Source organism: Mchenga conophoros, linkage group LG13 (assembly GCF_057382185.1).
Source record: "Mchenga conophoros isolate Kocher_MC1m ecotype Shallow Benthic linkage group LG13, M_conophoros_male_GT1.1, whole genome shotgun sequence".
NCBI classification, from domain to species: domain Eukaryota; kingdom Metazoa; phylum Chordata; class Actinopteri; order Cichliformes; family Cichlidae; genus Mchenga; species Mchenga conophoros.
This window is the reverse complement of record NC_140538.1, coordinates 34129537-34151086: the sequence shown is the minus strand read 5'-3', so window position 1 is coordinate 34151086 and position 21550 is coordinate 34129537. Positions and strand designations below refer to the sequence as shown.

Below are 21550 nucleotides of genomic sequence, written 5' to 3'. Positions count from 1 at the left end.
ATACTGTTAATTAATCATGCAAATTAATTTTTGAAGCAGAAACAAAACTGTGGAGTAATTTTTAAAACCTGTTAATTCAGTTGATATTTTATCATATAGAAGAAAAGCAGTCTGTCAGTTCCACTTTGCACTGTCAGATTAAAGTAAACATTTTGATTAGACTTTTAAAATACAATTACAAGAAAAGGTTTGTTATCACTAAGCACCAAGATGTTATTGCTGATCGGTCATGAAATTTGAATCTGACAATCTGATATTAGATTGTAATAATATAGTCTGATTAAACTAATAGCGCACAGAAAGTTCCAAATGTCTTTGAAAATGCTGAAAAAATTCTGTTAAATCAGTTCTGATTTTGCTAAATGTCCTGCTTTCAGGAAAGGATTCAATTACTTTTTTCTCGCATTACTATCTATATATTTACTATCTATATATTTTGTAATAAAATAGTCATACAGATGGCAGGGTTCTTCCTCCATGGAGAAGTTTTATTGACCTGCTTAGACTTTTTTTAGTAAGCACCAAACAAATGCATGAGCAAAATGCTAACATGTGAGAACAAATTCAAACACTCTGTCGTGTTTAATATCAAACAGCAGTTAACAAGCAGCATAGAAACTTAAATATAATGTCTTCAGTTTCCAGCTGTCAGCTCTCCTCTCACACCAACCCACTATATTTTACAGAGGCACTGCGTGAGCCACATCAGGAGCAATGTTTTTGTTTTGAATGGTTCTGACGTCTATGCTGTTCATGGTCTGAATGTGGAATTGTTCTCAGTTGTAGTCTTAGCTCTCCTTGTTTTAGCTGTAGTTTTTTAAAGGGTTGCCAGCACTCACATATGACACCTTTGCATTGTGTGCTGCAGTTAAGCACCAGCAGAAGTCTAAACTGTGCTTGTCTTGTATCTGAGGAAGTGATGACACTGTGGATAAACTTTTTTGTCCAAAAGTAATACTACACAAATGCTGGATATTAAGACAAATGAGGAAAAAAAGTCAAATTTATTTATATAGCACATTTAAAACAACAACAGTTGACCATGGTGCTGTACATTTAAGATAATCAAGAGATAAAAATAGCAAAACAAGATTTAAGAAAAAGAAGTATAAAATGAGAAGATTTGAGTAAAATATAAGACAAATAAAAGTAGTACAAACTTGAAAGTGTCCCTTCACAGCAGAGGTCCTGATGTGAAAGGGCAGTTTGTTCCACAATTTAGGAGCAGTTACAGCAAAGGCCCAGTCTGCTCTGTGCTTTAATCTGGACCTAGGGACAGCCAGGAGCATATGAACGGCAGACCTCAGTGATCTTGCAGGAGTGTACCAATTTAAGCGATCAGAAAGCTATGAGGGGACTAACCCGTGCAACGCCTTAAAAACGAATAATAAAATCTTAAAATCAATTTGAAAACTAACTGGTAGCTAGTGTAAGGATGCTAGTATGGTCTCGCTTGCGTGTGCCAGTCAGTGCTGCAGCTTTTTGGACCAACTGCAGTCGGCTACCTGATGACAGACTGACACCTGAGTCTGACACTATTACAAAAGTCAGGCGAAATGAAGGATGGATAGCTCTCTCAAAGTCTGTAAAACAGAGGAATGGCTTCATTTTTGCAAGCAGACAGAGATGAAAGAAACTGCATTAATCTGTGTGTCAAACATACTGTACTTCATACTGTCAAAAATCACTGCTAGGTTCTTCACAAAGGGTTTTTTATACATTTATAAAGGGCCAAAGTCATAGTGGTCACAGGGACCAAACACAATGACCTCTGTGTTCTGTGCATTTAAGTTAAGAAAGTTGAAAGCCGTCCATGCCTTGACATCCTCCAAACAATCTAGCAAACCCTTCAGAGGACTCACAGATTTACGTTTCAGTGGTAGGTAAATCTGTGGGTCATCAACAATGGAATGAGATGCTAAATAAGATATGAGGCTTGTGACAGTTATTAGACACAATCTTAGAGAAACACTTTAAGCCATTTTCTAACCCACTTCTCTTAAATGCTGAAGTCTTGATTGAGTGTTTGAAGTGTATTTTAGTGTAACCACATTTATATGGTGTTTATCAAATAAGCATTCATTTAGAGACCACTTTGTTTTATATATATATATATATATATATATATATATATATATATATATATATGGATGATCTGATATCCTCGTGTTGGTGTTGTTCCCAGACCATCATGAAAATGTTGTTCCAGGTTCAACATTGCAAGTGACCAATCACATTGTTGTGACGTTATTCTTTTGCGCGCCAAGCCATTCGTGCATTTATGAAATTCCAATGTTGCAAGGACAATATCAATTCTGCTTACTGTTTATTAAAGGGTTAGGGTCAGGGTCCGTTGATCGGCGGACAGAGGCGGTTTCTCGCAGCTTAAGTACAGTTTTTTGTTTTACGCCGGTTTTTCCTGAAGTCGCAAAAGTATGACGTCACAACATTCTGATTGGTCACTTGCAATGTTGATCCTGGAACAACATTTAGTATGATGATCTGGGAACAACACCAACACGAGGATATCAGATCGTGCATATATATATATATACACTTCAAGGACTTTAAATACCTCACCTCTACAGTCAATTTAGATCACCAATTACACTAAAATAAATGTCTTTGGACTGTGAGAGGAAACCAGAGTACCAGGAAAAGCCCTGAACCGTAAGAAAATGCAGTTCAGACATTAACACCCTGGGTTCAAATCGGGACCCTTCTCGCTGTGAGGTGACAGTGCTAGCCACTTCTACAGTGTGCTGCACGTAAATACAGTGAGGCTACAGTTTCTTGTTAGCAGATATGCTGACAGTTCAGTGGGTTATGAACATAATTAAAGTTAACTTGTATTTCTGCTGCTGACATGAGCTTAAATGGTGGACGAAGGAACATCCTGAAGTCTTTTTGGCATTTAAACCTTCTCTAGTATCCAACAGAGCTCAGCTTGTAAAGGGCTAGTTGGGGCGATCGTGGCTCAAGAGTTGGGAGTTCGCCTTGTAATCGGAAGGTTGCCGGTTCGAGCCCCGGCTTGGACAGTCTCGGTCGTTGTGTCCTTGGGCAAGACACTTCACCCGTTGCCTACTGGTGGTGGTCAGAGGGCCCGGTGGCGCCAGTGTCCGGCAGCCTCGCCTCTGTCAGTGCGCCCCAGGGTGGCTGTGGCTACATTGTAGCTTGCCATCACCAGTGTGTGAATGTGTGTGTGAATGGGTGGATGACAGGTTGTGTAAAGCGCTTTGGGGTCCTTAGGGACTAGAAAAGCGCTATACAAATACAGGCCATTTACCATTTAGTTCATCAAATGCCAGAAATTAAAAGGTCCTCCAAGTGTTTTTGTTGTCGTGGAGATTTCTAATTGTTAAATGTTCCTTAAATCCTTTCATTAAAAAAAGAATAAAAATCTTTTTTCCATTTCAAATATACACAAAAGAATACAGAAAAATTACATTACATCAATCCACAAAAAGTCTATATTGTGTCATCTCAATAGTTTGTTCCTGTTACAAAAATATTTCAGTCCTCACCCTGTCATCGATACATGATTTTGATTCATTCTTTCATTTCTCTCAACACCGTTTCTGCTGAAATCTTATCTTGTGAATTGCGTTGGTGGTTCCAGTTTGTACCACCTCTTTGTAATGGCTTTCTTACAAGCTACTAACAGGATTTTAAACAAATAACTGTTTTCTCCTGATACAGTATTTCCTTCCATATTACGTAAATACGACAGGGTACATGGCCTTTTTATATCATAACCCTGAAATTTGGCAACTACCAAATAAACAGTCTATGGAAAAAAAAATGCCTGAGCAAAGTCAAAAGACATGAGAATGGTTTACATTTCCTGTTCCATGTGGTCTCCAACATGCCTGTGTTGGAGACAAAGATTTCCTCATTTAGGGGGAACCAAAAAGTCTTATCAAATCCAGTCTTCTCCAGTAAGACTTTGAATTTCGCTTCCTTGTGCATACTTCTGAGTTTTGCCACTAAGCCTCATAATCTTTGTCAGACCAGCAGATTACAGGTCGAATTTGTGCTGCATGGAAATATTTCATCATGTTTGGCAGTGCCATGCCTCCATGTTTGCTCACCTTCATAGTTTGAAATGTTATTCTTGGCCTGTTGCCATTTCATGTAAGTTTTATCCATGTTTTTAAAAGGCTTAGGTACCTTCATGGGTCCCCTTAAAAAATGCCTCTATTTTTGAGCCAAAATGCAGTGAAAGGAAAATTCACCTTTCCGTATTATTCTTAATGTCTTCAGTCACTTTGATATGGTTTGCTTCGTGTAATTCATGGACGTCAAACTCATTTTACATTATGGGCCATTTACAGCTCATTTTGATCATTTTATATTAAGTAGGCTGGACCAGTGAAACTTGCTTTTCTGTTTTTGTAAAAAGAAATAGTAACAGAAAACAGTAATAGAAAATACCTTGCTTGTTATTTACATTTAATTGTGGCACCAGTGTTTAGAAAACAGTGCAGCTTTGGTGAATCACTTGTAAGACTAACCATACCTGCCATATTAGTCTTTGCTGGTCCAATTCTGGCCCATGTGCCTTATGTTTGATACCCACAATATAGTTTATCGTTCTTCTTGTTAAAGTAACTTGTAATTTCATTTTTTGCACTCAATTTTCATATATATATATTTTATAACTGTGTAATTTTGAATACAATATAGTTCAATGCTCAAATAAGTGTTTTAGCCAGACTCCGCAAATTTCTATATCCAGAAAAGAATACAGAGCTAAAGCCGATTAATTAATATTGGAAGACATCTGTCTAGATGATCTAAATAGCAACTTACATCATCAGCCACCCCCAACCTGTACCACTTTAAGATCGTTATTCTGCCGTATTGTGTCAATGTTTTTATAAAAATTGCAAAAAGTGTTGTTGTTAAGCAAAAGTCTGTGTTGTCTGGTGTACAGGTAGGTGCAGTTGTACACTCTGTCTCTCATTTATTTTTAACCCATTGATCCAGATCCAGATTTCTTAAGTACCTGGTATAGTTAACATTAACAAATGCGTTTTCAGCCTCGAGAGTTATTGAGGCCGCACTGATACAGTTATGTTTAATATATTCAGTGATACGCAGGATGGTTCTTATGTTATCTTGGGTTTAATTGTCCCTTAATAAAGCCTATTTGATCTTTAATTGATAATGTCTTTCATAAGGTGTTCATATCCTTGAGGTATACACTTTATATACATCTACTACAAGCCAGTTGGAACACCTGGTTCTGAACACCACAAAGACAAAAGGTGATCATGGTCTTTCAGAAAAACAGAGCTGACCCACCTTACCACTGGGTCTTTAGTGAAGAGACGGGTCACTAAATGATGACTGTGTGGAGAGAGTTCAGGGTTTCGCATCCCTGGGCACCATGATGTCTATCGACATCTCCTGGATTGTAAACACAGCTACCATCATCAGTGCAGACGCTGCTGTGCCTTCCTGTCTGAGAAACCTGCAGGACACCGGACCTCAAGGCCTGGAGTTCGACACCCCTGGTGCAGAAGGTCATTAGCTGCCCTCTATTAATACATTAATACATCCTGCTGCCTCAGTAGAGCTGAGGCAATCACAAGAGACTCCACCCTTCTTCCATCTCACCTGTGTGACCTGCTGCCCTCAGGGAGACGCTACAGGTCAATTCAAACCAGGATTAACAAACCCGGCAACAGTTTGCTTCTGCCAGCCATCAATGCTGACCACGTCCCTGCCTCACCCGAACTCACACATCAGCACCCCTACCACACATATAAATATCACATACACACTGCAACACACAATCACAAATAAACATCACCACCACCGCACAAGACGTTACCATTGCACATCTGTATAAACCTTGTACATTTGGAAAGTTGGTATTTTTAGATTTGTTTTTACTGTTAGTTGTTGTGCTTCTAATTTCATTTAACACTGGATGCTTAATGACAATAAAAAGCTTGCTGGTAGATGGTTAGTTGTGTGTGTGTGTGTGTGTGTGTGTGTGTGGATTGGATGGGTTGTTTTTGACATCTGGTAAAAATTCTATGTCAACAGCACTTACATGAATATATTTACTTAGAAAACTGGTGAGGAGTTGAATATGCATTTTACCCCCTTTTTTATTGCTAAGCAAGTAAAATTGACAGATATTTTGCAGATAGAAACTTACACAGCTTATTTTCGCTAAAACATCAGTTGCTCCCTCATTGGGTGTGAGTTTCAACTGATGAAACTACAGTGGGGCAAAAAAGTATTTAGTCAACCACCGATTGTGCAAGTTCCCCCACCTAAAATGATGACAGAGGTCAGTAATTTGCACCAGAGGTACACTTCAACTGTGAGAGACAGAATGTGAAAAAAAATCCATGAATCCACATGGTAGGATTTGTAAAGAATTTATTGGTAAATCAGGGTGGAAAATAAGTATTTGGTCAATAACAAAAATACAACTCAATACTTTGTAACATAACCTTTGTTGGCAATAACAGAGGTCAAACGTTTACTATAGGTCTTTACCAGGTTTGCACACACAGTAGCTGGTATTTTAGCCCATTCCTCCATGCAGATCTTCTCGAGAGCAGTGATGTTTTGGGGCTGTCGCCGAGCAACACGGACTTTCAACTCCCGCCACAGATTTTCTATGGGGTTGAGGTCTGGAGACTGGCTAGGCCACTCCAGGACTTTCAAATGCTTCTTACGGAGCCACTCCTTTGTTGCCCGGGCGGTGTGTTTTGGATCATTGTCATGTTGGAAGACCCAGCCTCGTTTCATCTTCAAAGTTCCCACTGATGGAAGGAGGTTTTGGCTCAAAATCTCACGATACATGGCCCCATTCATTCTGTCCTTAACACGGATCAGTCGTCCTGTCCCCTTGGCAGAAAAACAGCCCCATAGCATGATGTTTCCACCCCCATGCTTCACAGTAGGTATGGTGTTCTTGGGATGCAACTCAGTATTCTTCTTCCTCCAAACACGACGAGTTGAGTTTATACCAAAAGGTTCTACTTTGGTTTCATCTGACCACATGACATTCTCCCAATCCTCTGCTGTATCATCCATGTGCTCTCTGGCAAACTTCAGACGGGCCTGGACATGCACTGGCTTCAGCAGCCGAACACGTCTGGCACTGCGGGATTTGATTCCCTGCCGTTGTAGTGTGTTACTGATGGTGACCTTTGTTACTTTGGTCCCAGCTCTCTGCAGGTCATTCACCAGGTCCCCCCGTGTGGTTCTGGGATCTTTGCTCACCGTTCTCATGATCATTTTGACCCCACGGGATGAGATCTTGCGTGGAGCCCCAGATCGAGGGAGATTATCAGTGGTCTTGTATGTCTTCCATTTTCTGATGATTGCTCCCACAGTTGATTTTTTTCACACCAAGCTGCTTGCCTATTGTAGATTCACTCTTCGCAGTCTGGTGCAGGTCTACAATACTTTTCCTGGTGTCCTTCGAAAGCTCTCTGGTCTTGGCCATGGCGGAGTTTGGAGTCTGACTGTTTGAGGCTGTGGACAGGTGTCTTTTATACAGATGATGAGTTCAAACAGGTGCCATTCATACAGGTAACGAGTGGGGGACAGAAAAGCTTCTTACAGAAGACGTTACAGGTCTGTGAGAGCCAGAGATTTTCCTTGTTTGAGGTGACCAAATACTTATTTTCCACCCTAATTTACGAATAAATTCTTTACAAATCCTACCATGTGGATTCATGGATTTTTTTTCACATTCTGTCTCTCACAGTTGAAGTGTACCTCTGGTGCAAATTACTGACCTCTGTCATCATTTTAGGTGGGGGAACTTGCACAATCGGTGGCTGACTAAATACTTTTTTGCCCCACTGTAACTGAAAATTGTTTATTTTCTTACTACTTGAGGGGGGAAATGGCAGTATGTGGCTCTGATTAATGTTGGCAGCGTTCAGCCTCTGGTTAAATTGAACAGCTTTGCAAAGCAGTGAAACATAGATATAAATTCTGAGACCTTTGACAGGCTTTATGTTTATTTGAAATTGATTTAAATAGTCATTACCTTTATGACTCCCTGTAAACAGGCCCTTCTAATTGAAGCCAGTTATTTCCATAAATGTAAGGGAAAAATGAGTGGTGCTTGATGTTTGCATTTGTTTTTATCTCAGCAAGGCAAACAAACATCGAAACGTGTATTTTATCACACTATACCTTAGCTTACCGATATACTTAAAACAGATCAGGACTGCTGGTCAGCTTTTCTTGGTGGCTTTCCTATGGCCTTTTACCACAAACCCTGGGGCCTTTACACCAGCATGGCATTATATGAACAGTGCTTTCCTCCATATATGGTAAACACCAGCAAAAGTAGTAGCTTGTAAATGAGGTCTGTAATCTGAAGCCTTTTTTATTTCACTGGCAGACCCCTATGCTCTCAATAAGCATCCTGTCATTATGGTTATGCTACCCACATTTAGTGTTGTCCATCTCTTCTTTTGTGCCGTTATTTTCACTTTACTTTTTCAGAATTACAATATTAAGAAATGTTTTGTTATTGGTTTCTCTCAGGTTGCATGATTCATTACAAACAGCTTGAAATGAAGTGAAAGTGTGTCAAGAACAAAATATTTTAGAAACATATGTCACTCTGTCACTGGCAATACTACAGTCCCAATCAAGACCACTTGAAAAATGGCAAAAAAAATCATATTTTGCATGTTTGGATTTTACCAAGGTTCCAAGTAGAACTTCAGCATGCAACGAGAAGAAATGGGAGTGAGACAAAACATTTTTTGAGCATGCAATTTACTGAAAACTGAAACGGGACCACATTCCTTGTTGCCATTTTTCAAGTGGTCTTAAACTTTTGATCGGCACTGTATTTTCACACACTTTGATACCAAGTTACAGGGAACGAGAAAAGAAAGGAGAACATAGAGTCAAAGACCCAACTAAAGCTACTGGAGAAATTTAGTGACATACACCAGTGCTGTATAAACACATGGAAAGTAAAGAGTGGAGTGGAGAAGTGCTCATTGCATCATGGGAAGTCCCGCCGAAGCTTGAGCCTATCGCAGCATAACAGACGACTGGACCAGGGTGAACTGGGATCAGTAAAGTTTGAAGTCTAATTTTGAAAGTAGTTAGTGTCTATCTCCTGAAATCAAACTGGTATAATGGTTCCAGAGGAGGGGGATTGGCTCCCAGTTTACTTGTAGGAACTGTAAGAACCACAGTTCACTGCCTGCAGTCTGAGAGTGAAGTACTTTGTTTAGATGCTTTGGTCCTACGAGATCTTTAAGCTATATAACAAAGCCTGATTATTCAAGTATTCAGATTACAGAGCATATAGTGTGCTCAACTCCAAAACCCCAAAGAGTATAAAGGCCAGTCTTAAGGAATATAAAAAAGGCTGAAGGCTTTTCAGGGAGTTTTTAGAGCACCAAGAGTACAATACTAATGCATTACAATAGTCCAGTCTTGCAGGGATGAGGGAACATATGGGATGTTTCTAATTATTATCATTTTGATTAGGTGAAAGAAAGCGGTGCTACATATTTGTTGAAAAAATACTCTGCAGGACACACCCTGGTCAAAAATTACTGAACGATTCCTCCCACTGTTACTGGAGGCCCAGACCATGTTGTTGATGATTAGTAAAGATTTTCAAGCAAACGCTTCCCTTTTACATTACGGAGTATTCATGTGTAAACTATTAGGGTGAAAAATGAATGTTGCATTTTGTAATATGGCTGTAACGTGACAAAATATGGAACAACTGAAGTGCTTTAAGTTTACTGTCAGAGGCCATAAGATCATATGTAACATTCACTGGTGTTGTGCTGTGATCCACTCTAAATAGTGACTGAAACTTTGTTAAATCATTCCGGCGCAAATTACTGTCTAGTTGTGTTACAACAACTATTAGGAAAACCTTTGAAATAAAAGGGTTAGAAATCAGCTTATAATTGGTTAACACGTCTAGATCAAATAAGCAATGGTTTAATTACAGCCACCATAAAAGCCTGTGGCATGTAGCCAGTTAACAGGGATAACCGACCATATTTAAATTTGAAACATTAGTTAATGGTAAGACATTTTTAATGACTTGGAGAAAATAATGAGGTTAGTTCAGAGAGAGTGTAGCTACAGTATACTTAATGATATTTCTGTGGGAAGACCGTGATTAGTAAAAAATTATTACTTTTTTTGGCAAGAATTTAAGTTAGACATTAGGGCTGCTTGATTATGGCAAAAATGATAATCACGATTATTTTCACTGAAAGTGAGATCTCGATTATTTGACGATATTTATTTAACAATAACAAGGTATTGAATAATGACTTTAAAGATTGTCAAAAAAATAATATAAAATAGTGTGCAAATACTGATAACAGTGCAAATGTTTGCAATATAAACATAAATGAAAAATGTAACACTGTAGCAAAGTTTACACACTGTCTACTTGATCCACGTCTGACTCCGTGAACCCATAATGTTTCCACACCACTGAAGTTTTTTTTACCTCTTTTCAACCAACGGCAGTCACTCTTCTCTCCAAATAACTTCTGCTTAGCTTTCCAAGCTTCCCTCGGGTCCTCTTAATCAGCGGTCCCCCATCCCCGGGCCTCAGACCCGTACCGGTCCGTGAGTCGTTTGGTACCGGGCCGCGAGAGTTGAGGCTCAGGTGTGAAATGTATAGTTTTCAGGGTTTTTATCGGTTTTCAGCGTTATTTTGTTATCGTTTTTGTTGTTAACTCAGTTTTCCTGGGTCTTTTCACGTGTGTTATGAGTAAATCTTCTTTTTTTCGGTACCGGTACTAGTTTTATTTTGTTGTATTTATCCGCGACACCTTAAAGGCCGGTCCATGAAAATGTTGTCGGGCATAAACCGGTCCTTGGCGCAAAAAAGGTTGGAGACTGCTGCTCTTAATTGTTGTGACACGTATTCGAAATGCAGAGAGGTGCGCTCGATTTGCCACACGGAGCAGCACGAGAGTAAAGCACGAGGGAGGGGCTAATAATCGGCTCAGTCATTTTTAATGATCGTTGAAAGCCCAGATCGTAATCGTCATTAAAATTCGATTACTTGAGCAGCCCTATAAGACATTAAAGATTTTTTTTGTCACCTGACTGTGCTGATCATCTTCTCTTTGATGGTTTTCCTCAGATGGTCAGGTGATTCCACTGGTGGAGTTGTCAGCAAAACAGGTCGCCTTTCACATCCCATTTGAAGTGGTAGAGAAGGTCTATCCTCCTGTCCCAGAACAGCTCCAGCTTCGCATTGCCTACTGGAGCTTCCCTGAGAATGAAGAGGACATCAGGTGAGGATTTGTTTTTTAAACCCTTTATTCGCCTTAGATAAAAACCATAAATGCATTAATTCCTCTTAATTGGGAAATTTCAAATATTACTTTGTTACGGAGACTGTTGGACCAAGGCTGTGGGGAAAAAGCATGCTGCATCAAAAAGAAAAGAAATGAAATGAGAAATGAACATTCATCAATGTATTCACATGTAATATAGTATAGTAATAGTTTCTATTTCTATATTGTATCACTAACCATTAAGTTAGGAGTATATTCTGTTAAACCCAGATGAAATCAAAGATTGTGTCACATGTAACAGTTGGGGTTTCTGTTTGTTTATTCATAAAAACACAAACATGAAATATAAAAAAAAAAAGATGCAACGTGCCCAAACCTTTGCACATAAGTGTAGATATATTCAGCCTTCTCTCTCTCTCCATTACTGGTTGTTGGTTACTGGTGGACAGTAACAAATTTCTTAGTGTGCCCACCACTACAACGGATTTGAAATCCAAAAAGGGGTCAACCTTGGGTTTAAAAATATTGCATTTAACATTTAGGTAAAGTAAAATAGATAACTGCAAAATTAATCCAGAAAATTCAATCTCCTGTTTTTTGTTTCCTGTTTGTTTCCAAACAGGAAACAAAACTATTTTTGCACAGAAAAAAGTATTGAAATAAACAAAATCGAGACTGGATGAAAGGAAAGGCGTCCATGGCTGTCTGGTTGACTGATGTTTATTGGCAATGTGACTGCTAATAAAAGTAACAGGATGATTTTTTTTTTAAACTATCTAGGCTATGCTGACTTTGACTCTGCTTTGACTCTTTGACTTTGGTTTCATACTGCTGCAGATTATATTCCTGCCTTGCTAATGGGAGTCCAGATGAATTCCAGCGTGGAGAACAACTCTATAGGATCAGAGCTGTCAAAGACCCTTTGCAAATTGGTAAGTAGAGTAATCCTTTACATAAGAATGAGTACTCTTATGGAAAACATTTCTCTGGTGTTCTAACTTTGGTATATCACACTATATTCTTCTACAATCACCAAGCTTAGAATAACACCATGTGCAGGTTACAGTAAATCATGTGATTCAAAGGTACTCCATTTACCTCCATTATTTCTACAAGTCTGCTATTAGTATAATCCTGTTTTCAGAATGCTGGGTATGTGTAATATCTAAACCCAATTTCCAACTTTTAACTGCAAATCTTCCAAATACCACATTAAATGGTGACATTTTGGTTTGTTTGTTTTGTTGTTTTTCACCTATATAGGGCCTTTTAAGTTGTTTCTCTACAAAGCCATTTGCTGTGCACACGCATCCAACTTTTAATGACAAATACTTTTGATATGTATTATGCAGAGTGGGTTAAGGTGCTGGTCGGCTAACGGTGGTTAGCACTGTTGCCTCAAAACAAGAAGGTCCTGAGTTCAATTGCAGCATCAGGCCGGGGTCTTTCTGTGTGGAGTTTGCATGCTCTCCCATGCTTGCGTGGGTTCTCTCTGGGTACTCCGGCTTGCTCCCACAGTCCAAAGACATGCAGTTAGTGGGGATACGTTAATTGGAAACACTAAATTGCCCATAGGTGTGAATGCTATATGACTGAGGCACCTTCTCCTTTATTACTAGTAGGACTTTGTACAAATGTGTTGTGTGACGACATGGATTAGAAAATGGAAAAACCTCAAACAATGCCTGCGTTTTGTTTTTTTTGTGGGAGAGAATATTTTGGTCTGGAATTTAATCATTGTAAGATTGCAAACCTTTTGCACAAAAGAGCTATATTAAATAAAAGACTAAGCAATATCAAAACCAAAACCATTCTGTCGGACACTAAAATATAATTTCCAATCAAAGAAATGCACTTGCTTCCATTTCAAACTCATTGTTGTCTTTGCTGATTTTGTTTTTTTCTGTTTTCATTTACAAGGCTTTCATCTCAGTGCTACAGTAGTCTCCACTCAGTCCAGTCAGTCTAAAGGAGCCTACAACGTGGCGGTCATGTTTGATCGCTGTCGCATCACCTCCTGCAGCTGTACCTGTGGTGCAGGAGCCAAGTGGTGTGCCCATGTGGTGGCACTCTGTCTCTTCAGGATCCACAATGTAAGTTTTTGTTAATATTCAGGTATTTAAAGGGTAAACCACTAACTTTGTGGTTGGAACACATACTGAATTCATGTGCATGCGTAAAGCAGCAGATCTGTAGTTTGAATCCTGACACTACACTGTCTCTGTCTCTCTGTATTTCCTGTCTTTCTCTTTGTTTTTCCTTAAAAAAAAAGAAGAAAATATAAAGGAATTCTTGTGAAATGATGGTAGGAAAAAATTAAACAAGATGAATACACTTAGCTTTTTGATGATGGACATATCCTGGAAAACCTCTCGTCTTAAAAGACCAGTCATCTCAAAAAATATTCCTCCGCATGTCATCTGTTTACTTGAAAACAGTGATCCATTCTGCCGTTCCAGGGACTTTGTTGTTTTTTGATTATGATCATTTTTTTGTGGGTTTGTGTTTCTAATTGTCATTTTACCTGCCCAGGAACTTCTGATGGAAATATATAAGTGTTTGTGATAACGGACCATTAGTCTTTCACATTACTGATTTGAAAGAATTTGCCCACTTTTCTTTGCAGTTGTTTTAATTCAGCCGCAAAGGAAGATTTTCATCTTACTGTGTAAACCAAATGAGTTTGAATTTCAGGGCGTGACCTGATGGCTGAATATTCTCCTTCAGGAAGGATGCAAATACACCACCATTTAGCTTCTTGGGACGGCTACTGACTAAAGGACCTATTAATGCAATGCCATTCCTCTGTATTTTCCTACATTTGATCTGTTTACTTCTTTCTGTTTACAATCCCCCTTAAAAATACCTAAACAAATATGGTGTGTGTGTGTCTGTGTGTGCGTAGGCATCAGCAGTGTGTCTTAGGGCTCCAGTTTCTGAGTCTTTGTCCAGACTGCAGAGAGACCAGCTTCAAAAGTTTGCCCAGTACCTCATCAGTGAGCTGCCTCAGCAGGTATCTTAAGCTATTTATGATCTCTATAAACCAAATGATTAAAGAAAATGCATTCATTCAGTTATTTCTCTCCAGATCCTGCCTACAGCCCAGCGACTCCTGGATGAGTTGCTGTCCTCACAGTCCACTGCCATCAACACTGTGTGTGGAGCTCCAGGTTCAGTATCAGATTGCTAAACAAACAGCATTTGAAAAATCTGAGGCTGCATCACATAAACTTTGTGATGTCTTTAAGTTTCTTGAAGACATTTCGCCTCTCATCCGAGAAGCTTCTTCAGTTCTAAGAGCAATTGGTTGGGAGAAGCCAGAAGGGAAAAAAGAAGGAACATACACATGTAAAGAAAGCTCTTAAAAAGCTGTCTTAGAAAGCTCTGGGGTTATCCTAATTGAGCTTTCATCAAATCAGTAAAGATGCACAGAAAAGAAGATCAGACACCAACTAGGGAGGATCAGAAGGACAAACGGAACAACATTGTCATCCCTTATGGAGCAGGTTTATCAGAGAAACTCAGAAAAGACTTTTCCAAACACGACATCCCAAAATAGAATAGAATAGAATTCAACACAACATTCAAAATACTTCAGACCCAGCCACACAGGAGCCACCTTGACAGGACAAGACTCGGCTGTCCATCTGCATCTAAAGGACATCGCTCTTTAGAGGATGCCAATGTCAATTTTTGGACAGAGAAGACAGATGGTTTGAAAGAGTAGCCATCACATCTCGGGTCATTTGGTCTCAGTAAGTCACAGGATAGGGTAGGACAAGGTCTCACACCCAAAACCTTGGCTGATTGTGAACCACACCTGTTTTTCATACCTTGGCTCATGTGATTAGGCAGAGGAAAAATAGGGGGTCCACAACATTCTTAGGGACACTCCCAATACGGTTTAAAAATCTGTGACTCTCCACCAATTGGTCTTAGAAGTGAAAAAAGCTTCTCAGATGAGAGGTGAAACATTTTCAAGAAACTTAAAGAAGTCCAGACGCTTTTCTTTCCAAGCTCCTTAGACTATTCTTGGAGAAATGAAAGCATTTCTATAAAATCACTACTGTTCCACATTTTCTTTTCATGGGGGACTCTGATGCCTTTTAATTGTTAATGGAAAAGCAAAGCCTTCTGTAGTTTATTGTGTAGAGTAGATGTTTTTTCTTAAGATTCAATTATTTCTGCACAATTTATTTTTGTAGATCCAACAGCAGGCCCTTCAGCATCGGACCAGAGCACCTGGTATTTGGATGAGTCAACCCTCAGTGACAACATCAAAAAGACTCTACACAAGTTCTGTGGGCCTTCACCTGTTGTTTTCAGGTAGGCGTGATTTGTCACACATGATTACCCTTCATCTTATGCATATGACGTAGTGTTGACGAGAAAGTGCTACAGTAAATCTTTCACTGGATATAGTTTGTTTTTTAGTAAATGTACCTCAGCGTTACTTTGCCTAAACCAGTACTATTTGTGTTATCCTCAGTGATGTGAACTCCATGTACCTGTCATCCACCGAGCCACCAGCAGCTGCTGAATGGGCATGTCTGTTGCGACCTCTGAGGGGTAGAGAGCCAGAAGGCATCTGGAACCTTCTGTCCATTGTCAGGGAGATGTTTAAGAGGCGAGACAGCAATGCTGCCCCGCTGCTGGAGATTCTCACTGAACAGTGCCTCACCTACGAACAGGTATGTTGGCCATTACTCTGAGATGACTTCCAAAAGATGAGAGTAACCCAGTACAAAGAAGAAAAGATTTAGACATGGGACCCTTACTTTTAATGTACTGTTAAAGGGGAAAGAAATGTCTGTGAAGCCTTTGCAGTTTTCCTATTTTAAAAAAAAAAGCCCTCAAAGTAGGACAAGACTACAAAAAACCCAACTGAATTGTAAATATCATGTTTTCATTAGGTTATAGCTTGATGGCAACATACTGCTCCAGAGAAGGCAGTTCAAAGATGCCTTTCCTTGCTTTAGAAATTAGGAAAAACCACATTCTCTTCAAGTATGACTATGTAGTAAGAGTTGGAGCACTAGGCTGTCCTGTGTCCAGCCAAACATTTGGCACATTATGAAACAAAAAAATAACACAAAAGAGGCCCAATGCCTCTAAAATCTGTATTTGGCAATGATGGAAAAAATCACTCAAAACCATAGCAGCTGATCTCCTCTGTGCCTAAATGCGTACACGGGTTGTTAAAGGAGGAGCTGATGCAGCATGGGTAGCCTGTATCCTGGTTTATCTACAATGCATATGACTTAAATTCATAATTGGCACTTTAACAAAAAAAGGTGCTGTTCCTGAGTTCATCATCTGATACGCTGCATATATCCTATGCATAAAGGACAGGATATGAATTTTCACAGCACCCAACATTCTTTGGAAACAGGGATGTATATTTCATACATTTGGTATGAAATCATTATGTACATATTACACTGATTCTCACACACACACTTGTCTGTGTCTATTCAGATCATTAGCTGGTGGTATAGCGTTCGCACATCAGCGTCACACAGCAGTGCTAGTGGTCATACTGGCCGGAGCAACGGACAGTCAGAAGTAGCCGCTCATGCCTGTGCAAGCATGTGTGATGAGATGGTGGTTCTTTGGAGGCTGGCAGTGCTCGACCCCACTATGAGCCCCTGCAGGTCAGACCACAGACACCGTGCTACATACTGGTCATGGATTGGTTCACCTGTCACAGAATTTTAGTCATGAAGTATAAATTCTATTATTAAAAAATAGCCTCTGCTAGCACATTTATCACTAATTGTGTGTAACTACATATTTAGGGTGCCAGTGAATATGAAGTAGCAATTCATGTTAAATATAAAGACTATGGACATTCTCTTCTAGGCGTTTGGAACTGGCCGGTCAGCTGAGGCAGTGGCACCTGAAAGTTATAGAGATAGTGAAGCGGGGACAGCATCGCAAGTCCCTGGATAAACTGTTTCAAGGCTTTAAACCTGCTGTGGAGTCCTGCTATTTCAACTGGGAGGTGGCCTACCCATTGGATGGCATTACCTACTGCAGTGCAGATAAGAAGAGTGCCACGTTCTGCTGGTCCAGGGCAATGCTGCACCAGAGAGGAATCAAGTCGCCTGCAGGAGGTGGTGTTGACTCTTCTGAATCAGGGGCCAGAGCTGAAGGCGGACCGGCAGGAGAGTATAAAGGCAGGGCAAGTAGTAACTCCACACAACAGGAGGTAGCAGTGCGACCTAAGGAGACCATTCTGACCAAGAGGAAGGGACTGTCAGTGAGTGGAGGTGGAGGGATGCTTGTTCGACTGGGAGGGAGTGTCTCACTATCCCTGGAAGATGGAGGAGGAAAGTGCATGTACAAAGGCCCGGGTTCCTCCTCTGGAGGAAAGTTGAAACTGACTCAGGGAGGTGGGAAGGGGGCAACAGGAGGAGGACCTGGCGGTGGTGGAGGATTAGGAAGTAGTAAGCATACAAGTGCCAAACGCAGAACTAGTAGTGAAGATAGCTCCTTGGAGCCAGACTTGGCTGAGCTCAGTCTGGATGACGGCTGCAATCTGGCTTTGGGGGCTGAGGCTAGTAACACTTTCGAGTTTCTCCCACCACCACCAGAGATGTTGCCCTCTCCAAGTCCACTGCTCCGAGATTCACGGAAGTGCAACAGTGGAGGGAGCAAGATTTTTGAAACAAAGCATAGCAGCCGTGACTCTGCAGCAATTGCTGCTGCAGAGCCTGCTCCACCTTGTTTCCCTTTGAAAGAGAATGGAGTGATAGTTGTGGGCATGCCCAGCACAGCAGAAAAGGAAGCCGAGGTGGAGCCAGCACTTAACATAGATGAAGATGTAGATTCAGCTGGTAGTAACCAGCCTTTAGTTTCAGCAGTTACAGTGAGATCAGGCACCCCTCAAACATCTGCTAAGCCAGTGCTAGGCTGCAAAGAGTTGGTGTCTGCTGCAGCAGTAGCAGGAAGTGGAGCAGTAGTGGTAGGTGGAGCAGCTCGTGAAGGAGCTGAAGCTGTACGTGCAGCTGCTGAAGGAGAAGCTGTGGGTGAAGATGACTACCAGGCATACTATCTGAGTGCTGCTTCAGAAGAGGGTGTAGACAGACAGCTAGCTGACAACCATCAGGAGGAGGAGCCAGACATCTTTGCAGGGATCAAACCACTGGAGCAGGAGGGACGCATGGAGGTAAGTGCAAAGACCCAGTTTTAACCATAGAAACCCAACAACAAAAGAAAAGCAGTTCACTTGGAAAGTAAGAGCATGAAATAAACATTAGATACAAGGATGCGCAAAATTACATCATTGTCTACCAGTACAGTAAAAGTTACGCTTTGTAGACTTTCTTAAATTAACGAAATATCTAAACTTCAGAGGTTAGAAATTCATGACTATAAGTAAGCTAGCCTGTCCAAACACTGTCCAATAAAGTCAAAAATAGTTTTTAAGATAAACTGACATACTGTAAAAAGTTAGCTTTTTTTAATGAAAGCATCTTACAATTAGAGAAAAGAATATGATTTTTTTTCTGCACTCATGTAGGTTTGTTGAACATCAGAGGTTAATAAACGTTTCATCTGCTGATCCTTTGCCATTTTAAAAAGTAGGGCCCAGTGTGTTGTGGTTACATTGTTCAGTCACAAAGGATTTAAAGATTAAACACTTGGACTTCATCGATAAGTTTGCGTTTGGAAGAAATTGATAATGTCTGCTAAGATATTATGTATATTGGCATACGCAAACAGTTGTAAAAAAGTTTGTGTATCCCCCGAAGTTACCAAGATAAACATACACCACTTAACTAACACAAAAACAGTTGTACTTTTTACGCCTTTGTTAGACATTAGGCACTTATGCACCCCCATACCATCAGAGTTCTAGCTGAACTGAAAGCAACCACTAATAACAAGATCGGTGCTCGCCCTCCTTTTAAGCCTGGAACATCCATGTTTTCCAGAATGAATTTAAAACAATTTTTCAAATCACCCTTGTCCCTTACACCATGATTTTGCTAGATTGATCAATTCTTTTGATGATATTATATATTGTGGATGCTGAGGTAATAGTACATCAGGCAACACTGATATCATAATATCAAGTAAGAATTTTATGTTGATATCATAGGTGTATCTACTAAAAATCTAGCACGCAATTGAATCTCATTGATGTCAAGGTCAAAGGTCATGTTTCCTGAAAATCTTGTGAATGCAATAACTTAGGGTGTTATCTAGGATTTTGAAATTGATACCATAGGTATGTCTGCTAGGAGGCTGAGGGTTACCACTGGATGCACCAGTATCTTTGCAGATTAGTGACCCTCTGCCTGTCTTTGCTTTGGAGACATTCTAATAATAATAATAATAATAATAATGGATTGCCCAAGGACACAACGACCGAGACTGTCCGAGCCGGGGCTCGAACCAGCAACGTTCCGATTACAAGACGAACTGCCAACTCTTGAGCCACGGTTGCCCCACGATAGTAGTTGCAAAATGTTCCTCTAGCCTTCTAGCCATGTTGGCTGCCCCAAGTTTTTGTGATATGTTGTTGCCATCAAAATTTTTTAACATAAATACATAACTTCTTTGGCTCTCGGAGGAGGCAGACGCACTTTTTCTCCTCTCCCTTATCTTCCCTGCTTATGTCCTTGTCTAGTCTCGTGGTTTTTTTGTATTTTCCCTGGAACCCTCTCTCACAATCTGTTCTCTAAAACCTAAAAGAGGAATTATGGATTGGATCAACTGGTCCCTAAATGCAATTGACACCCCTTTCTCAACGAGAAGTCTGAGCTCGGGTGAGCCTGAGTGCTGAAGATATCTACCTATTCGGAACCATGATAACAGGGTTCTGGCTGATCGGAGCTGGCCTGGCCCTGACTTATCGAAGAATTAAGAAAGCGGAACCGGCTGTTCAAACCCCCACAAGGCTGCCCGCTGGGATTGGAACGATGGGAGAGGCGTGAGTTTCTCAAAATGGGCTCGTTGAGTGCAGCACAGATAAGATCTTGGAGAGGCTACGGCTGCTGTGAATACTCAGAATAAGATCTCTGACTGCAGACTGGATACATCTTGGAAGGGCTCGCTCGGAATAACATCTCTGGGCGCAAATTGGATGACATCTCGGGGAGGCACACTGCCGTGAATTCTCAGAAATTGGCTCCTTGAGCACAAGAAATGGCAATATCACAGAACGCAAGTATGGCGAAGCTCGTGGCTCTCCAACAGGAGATTGAGAGACCAGTGTTGGACTGTAGAACTGCTTTGAAATTCATATGAGCTGTTCGCACTAAAGTAAAAATACCATCACTTCATGCGGATACCCTCTTGGCGCCAGCTGCAAGGTCAGAGCTGAACAAAACACCCTGATAACGACTGTGTTTAGTCTGTTCCTTCCCATTCCATGCAAGGCCACCTGAGTTGGCTGGAAGACTGTTTACTTAGCCTAGCAGGGCGAAAGACACTGTCTCAGCTGAACTATGGACATGCACACACATACATATACTGATACTGATGAGCACTCACCGACGCATCACCCTCCCTACCCCGGATCCAACGCCACCTCCAACGCTTACCTCCCCACTGATGTGAGTAGAGCAGTGGCGAGAGGACACATCCCTGAAGTGCTCCTGTGTTGAGCACCTCAGGGATGTGTCCTCTCGCCACTGCTCTACTCCCTCTACACTTCAGACTGTGTGGCCACCCATGGCTCCAACACCATTGTGAAGTTTGCTGACGACACAGTGGTGCTGGGTGCCGTCTCCAACAACGATGAGGCGGCCTACATGGACGAAGTGAAGAATCTGGCATCATGGTGCCAGGACAACCACCTCCAGCTGAACGTCGGCGAGACCAAGGAGCTGGTGGTGGACTTCAGAAGGGGTCAGCACAGAGACTACAAGCCCATTATCATCAATGGAGCTCCAGTGGAGAGGGTGCAGTCCTTCAAGTACCTTGGTGTCCAGATCTCCTCAGACCTGACATGGGCTGCCCGCATTCAGGTCCAGACCAAAAAGGCTAGGCAGCACCTGTATCACCTACGACAACTGAGGAAGTTCAGGGTCTCTCCAGAGATCCTCAGGATTTTCTATACAGGCGCTGTGGAGAGCATCCTCACACAGAACATGACATCGTGGTTTGGGAACAGCTGTGTGAAGGACCAAAAAGCTCTCCAGAGAGTGATCTGTACAGCAGAATGCTGCTGCAGGATTGCTCTCCCCCCGCTTCAGGACACCTACACCAGGAGATGCCGGACTAGAGCAGCGCAGATACTGAAG

The 21550-nt window shown here is 41.0% G+C and overlaps 1 protein-coding gene across 1 annotated transcript in view; it reads left to right on the top strand.

Annotated features, from left to right (window-relative positions):
* zswim8 (zinc finger, SWIM-type containing 8) overlaps window positions 1-21550 on the top strand; it is a 65117-nt gene that overhangs the window by 1762 nt on the left and 41805 nt on the right. Inside the window, exons 2-10 of the mRNA XM_085243120.1 lie at window positions 11138-11291; window positions 12132-12226; window positions 13215-13387; window positions 14200-14307; window positions 14383-14464; window positions 15500-15620; window positions 15784-15985; window positions 16773-16948; window positions 17157-18465. Of these exons, the coding sequence (XP_085099246.1) occupies window positions 11138-11291; window positions 12132-12226; window positions 13215-13387; window positions 14200-14307; window positions 14383-14464; window positions 15500-15620; window positions 15784-15985; window positions 16773-16948; window positions 17157-18465 (2420 nt within the window). The remainder of the gene's footprint in view (window positions 1-11137; window positions 11292-12131; window positions 12227-13214; window positions 13388-14199; window positions 14308-14382; window positions 14465-15499; window positions 15621-15783; window positions 15986-16772; window positions 16949-17156; window positions 18466-21550) is intronic.